The sequence below is a fragment of the Poecilia latipinna genome, unplaced genomic scaffold (assembly GCF_001443285.1).
Source record: "Poecilia latipinna isolate Pla-1442-1.1 unplaced genomic scaffold, P_latipinna-1.0 Scaffold1698, whole genome shotgun sequence".
Classification (NCBI taxonomy): Eukaryota; Metazoa; Chordata; class Actinopteri; order Cyprinodontiformes; family Poeciliidae; genus Poecilia; species Poecilia latipinna.
Window position 1 is genome coordinate 67919 of NW_015114314.1, and position 4521 is coordinate 72439.

The 4521-nt window shown below is 37.0% G+C and overlaps 1 protein-coding gene and 1 long non-coding RNA gene across 7 annotated transcripts in view; one reads left to right on the forward strand and one right to left on the reverse strand.

Moving 5' to 3' along the window:
* Positions 1–1840, reverse strand: part of LOC106964650 (uncharacterized) — a 9128-nt gene extending 7288 nt beyond the window's left edge. The window contains exon 1 of the long non-coding RNA XR_001428470.1: positions 1553–1840. This is a non-coding gene — a long non-coding RNA (uncharacterized LOC106964650). The remainder of the gene's footprint in view (positions 1–1552) is intronic.
* LOC106964647 (cell death-inducing p53-target protein 1 homolog) overlaps positions 1–4521 on the forward strand; it is a 20382-nt gene that overhangs the window by 5589 nt on the left and 10272 nt on the right. Inside the window, exons 1-2 of one of the 6 annotated variants that reach the window (XM_015060277.1) lie at positions 314–434; positions 4136–4495. The exons of 3 other annotated variants lie outside the window; for them this stretch is intronic. In XM_015060277.1, the coding sequence (XP_014915763.1) occupies positions 4141–4495 (355 nt within the window). In that variant the 5' untranslated portion in view covers positions 314–434; positions 4136–4140. Of the gene's footprint in view, positions 1–313; positions 435–4135; positions 4496–4521 lie in introns of those variants that run through there. 2 more of the 6 variants (XM_015060278.1, XM_015060280.1) reach the window with 2 other exon arrangements.

Genomic DNA, 4521 nt, shown 5'->3' on the forward strand with positions numbered 1-4521 from the left:
CCTTTAAAATTTAATAGGGAAATTTTTGAAAGTTTTTGTTTTGAAAAAAAAAAATTTCCCTTTTTGTTTTTTTTTTTTTTTTTTTTTTTTTTTTTTTTAAATTATTATTTATTTTATCACTTCAAATTGTTTACCAGTTGTGGATAGTCTGTTTAGGTTTAAATGTTTTTTGCAATAAATTACTTTTTTTGTCTCTTGCTCCTGTTTCTTGTTGCATTTTCAAGTTCAACCGGTATTCAGCAGATGTTTTGTTGAAGTTTTTAACAAAGTTATGTTTCCCACCTACTTCTGCCTACCTTCTATCTTGCTCCACCTACACGTCTAAACAGTTTGTTTCACATCTATTCATTACCTAGTGACGGATAAATAAGTCGCTCTGGTCGTCGTGCATCCTCCTTACTACTTTTTAAGGCATTCAACAAATCCATCTGCAGGTGAGAAAATCTAAAACATAGAGATTAAGGATTAAATGAACTGTAGTATCATTGATATACCTCAATAGTCTTGTGTTTTGCCTTCTTAATTTAAAAATACCTCTAGTATCTTTCTATCAAGAATTATTTATATATATGGATGCATCTCAGTAAATTAGAATATATATTCTGATGAGATTTATTTTTCAGATTAAAAGTATCTCTGAAGATAATCTTTAAGCAGATATTATAAATAATTATCATTGTGTATAACAGTTTCTCTTGAATTGAGATATGGAAAAAAATTAACTTTTCAATGACATTCAAATCCATTGAGATGCATCTCAGTTTTGCATGTCATCACTTAGCATAAAGCAAAAGCAAGTATATGTTTCTTACAACTATGATGCTATAATGCTGGCGTATGTGTCTCAGTCATTTTATGTCATTTTGAAAGAGCAATGGCCAGGAATTTGCTCTACAAATTAAATTCTATGTGGCAAAAAAGCTTTTCAGCCTGGAAAAACATTTGTAGTAGTTTTCCAACAGATCACAATGTAAAAACAGGAGGTCTTATCTTATAAAAATAGGTTGACAGGTTCAACAAGATCCACAATCTTGGACTGCTTTGGTTTTTTTTTCGTTTGCATTCCTTTTTATTATTAGCACTCACCACAATGTCGTGAATGTTCATTTCATTGCATTCACCACATTGTAATGACACTGACTCATCGCTTTACGCGTTGGCAGCAGCTTTTAACTCTTTCACAATAGAGAGTCGAAGTGTAATTCCAGGATATTTCGGGTAAAACAGATGCTTCGTGCTCAGCCAAAACACCTCGAGAGGCGAGATGCTGAGGTTATGGACATGCAGCAGCAAGGTGGTCGTTTCAGCTGGGTAATTCTAACCCTGCTTCTTGAACACTCTTTTGCAAAATCAGAACATCTAAACCTGGATTCACTCTGCATGCATCTCTGTTCCAAGGCATTCCTGATCGCCACTATTTACACTACAGGCAGCTCTGTGCAGCTGCGAACCCCAGGAGTGCTCCAAGAAGCATGTGTGAAAAAAGGGAGATCGCACAATGAAGCTAGTGAGAAGATGAATGTGTTGTCATGTAAAATATTGCAGTACTCACCTTCAAAAAAATTGCTCTTTCACTTTTCTGCCTTGGTTGAAGATCCTGTGGCGACTTGAGCAAGATAACTGACCAAACTTTTCTTTCAGTTAGAATTACTAAAATTATTTCTGTTTGCTATAAATGCCACTATAACGAGAGAAAATGCGACTGGTGCGCTCCAATCCATTTCTTTTTTATTTTTTTGAGAAAACAGCTTGTAAAGTTTCTCCTCAAACCTGCTTAGCAACTTGTTAGTTTTGACAGACTATTATTAACCTGACTCCCTGGCACTGATCGTCAACAGGTAGGCAACATGCGGGAAGGTGTGTAGACAAAAGCTCTTATAAGCCGGCTTTTGTCTTCCTCATCAGGCTGGAAATATATGTTTTTGTACATTTTCAGCTGTTGTCCATTTTACCAACAAGGATGTGAGCTTCTGACTTGTGAGCCTTTGTCTTGGAGTCGACTGTGAACCACGAACTGCATTGGAGAGAAACAGAGGCCATAACTTGATTTTGGTGACACCACAAGCATTATTTCCCCTGAAAGATATACACAATTTTTGTTTAGCATCTTCAGCTCAACTTGTTAGCTCACCAGGTCTTTCACAATGAACATATACTCATCTTTCTAAAAACTGACAAAATAGTCGTCACCATTACTAGTCAGTAAATCTACACCTGTAAAACTATTTGCCCTTTTTATTCTTTCGTTTTTCTTTTGGTTTCAAATTCTTTCCTTTCTTTGTTGTCATTGCTGCAAGTTCTCCATTCATTCACATTGTGAATCCACCTCTAATGTGCCAGACAATGTTAAAAATGATTAAATTTGTAGAGGTCATCTCATCAGGGTTTTTTCTGTTTTTATAGCTCCACACGTTTAAGAACAGCACAACAAAATCATGAAAACAATAAAATAGAAGTGTGAAATAAATATTATCCCCAACAATAACAATTAATAAGAATAATAATAATGGTTTTCACCTTCCTTTGTGTGTTAAATAGACCTGTTTAGGCCTCATATAAATGCCTCATGAGGCTTTTCTGAGTGAGAGAGAAAGATACGCCCTCACATCGCTTCCTTTCCAGAATTTGCGCTCATGAGCAAAACAATACTTTTGCTCAGTCTCTTCCTTGTTGAATCAACACTGACCCTGTTTCATGTTTTTTTGAGGACAAAATCTTGTTTCAGTCAAATCTTCCACCCTGTACCTAATACTTTGACAGCTAACTCGCCATTACTACATCTACTCTGTGAGTCTTTTTCCTGCTGGCCCTCAGCATCCTTCAAATGCTGTATCTTGTTTCCCTTAATATCAGCCTTCTGCCTGCTCTTTGTCTTTTTAAACCCTCCCATATCGCTCAGTTTGATTTCAGAAGAGGCTGACATTTTTATTACAGCAACATTAAGTTTCCTCTTTCCATATTTAAAATGACTACAAGAAGACTCGGTGTGAACTGAGGGCAGCCAGCAGTAAACCATTCAGGATTGCCAGATATACAATGACATATAGATAGAAATCATTCTTTGGAACTGCTTTGACAAAAAATAACATAAAAATAAAAAGTCTGAATAGTTAAAATGTTAAATACATAATACATGTGACTGCCATTTGATTCTTCCTTTGTGCTTAGGTGCAGGAATTTGGTAAACAGGTTTGTCGTGTTCCATGTTGACGTAAATTTCTTTCATCACTTGATGCTTAGCACTGACTTAACAATGACGATAAAATCCTCTACAGTAGTTGAACTGTGAAAACTGTGGAAAGGAGGTATGTTGTTTGATGTTCAAAACATGCAGAAACATAGTTTAAAGATAACAGCCGCCAGTCCATCGCAGGGCAACACAGGGTCAGACAGGACAAACAACCATGCACACACACTCACACCTAGGGACAATTTAGAGAAACCAATTAACCTGACAGTCATGTTCTTGGACTGTGGGAGGAAGCCAGAGTACCAGGAGAGAACCCATGCATGCACAGAACCCACGCATGCAAACTCCATGCATAAAGACCAGGGGCTGGAAATTGAACCTAGAATCTTCCTTTCTTACAAACTGTGCCACTATTCAGGCCCAAAACAAGACTGATCTAATCAAAATAAGAAATAACACAGAATAGTGATTAAACTAAAATAACTAATAAAGGACTGAACCAAGGTCAAACAAAACATAGCTGATCTGGAATTAAGGAACACAGAAACAAAACCCCAACTAAAAAGAGTAAAATGACTGCACATGTTTTGTATGAATGTATTTTTATATTTAAAAAAATCCTGTTTTAACCTAGCCAAAAAGGAGATTTCTGGATATTATATCAGGCTTTTTAGACATCTGGTTACCGGATACCAGATGTTACCCCTCCCGAATAGGTCAAAGGTCACCTGTCACAAAAGTTTGATTGAAGGGAGTTTATTTACTTTTTCGTTTTTAACCTGACAGAAAACTTCTCATGCAATCTTTGGTCTTCTTATCTTTGGCAATTGACAAGCTTGGTGTCACATTTTGGTTCCTCACTTAGTCATCAGAGTAACGAATGGAGACGTGATATTTTGCAGCTTTAAAATCATGTTATTTTATTTCTTTTTACATTTGTGACAGATAAAATGGAAAAAGGTGAAGGACCTCCTCCAGATATTCCATATATTCCAGAGATCCCATATATTCCAGATATCCCAGATATTCAAGATATCCCAGATATTACAAATATTCCAGACATCGCAGATATTCCAGCGCCGCCATATCCTGGTCCGCCATTGGACTCAAGTGTGATCATCAATCAACCTACATCTGTTGATCAGCCAGTGACCCAGCCTGACGCTCAGCATTATCAGCAACCTGCTGACCAGCAAAATCTCCAGGCTGTTGCACCACAGAATCAACAACCTGTTGATCAGCAATATCCCCAGTCCGGTGTCCAGCAGTATCAGCAACCTGTTGATCAGCAATATCCCCAGTCCGGTGTCCAGCAGTATCAGCAATATCCC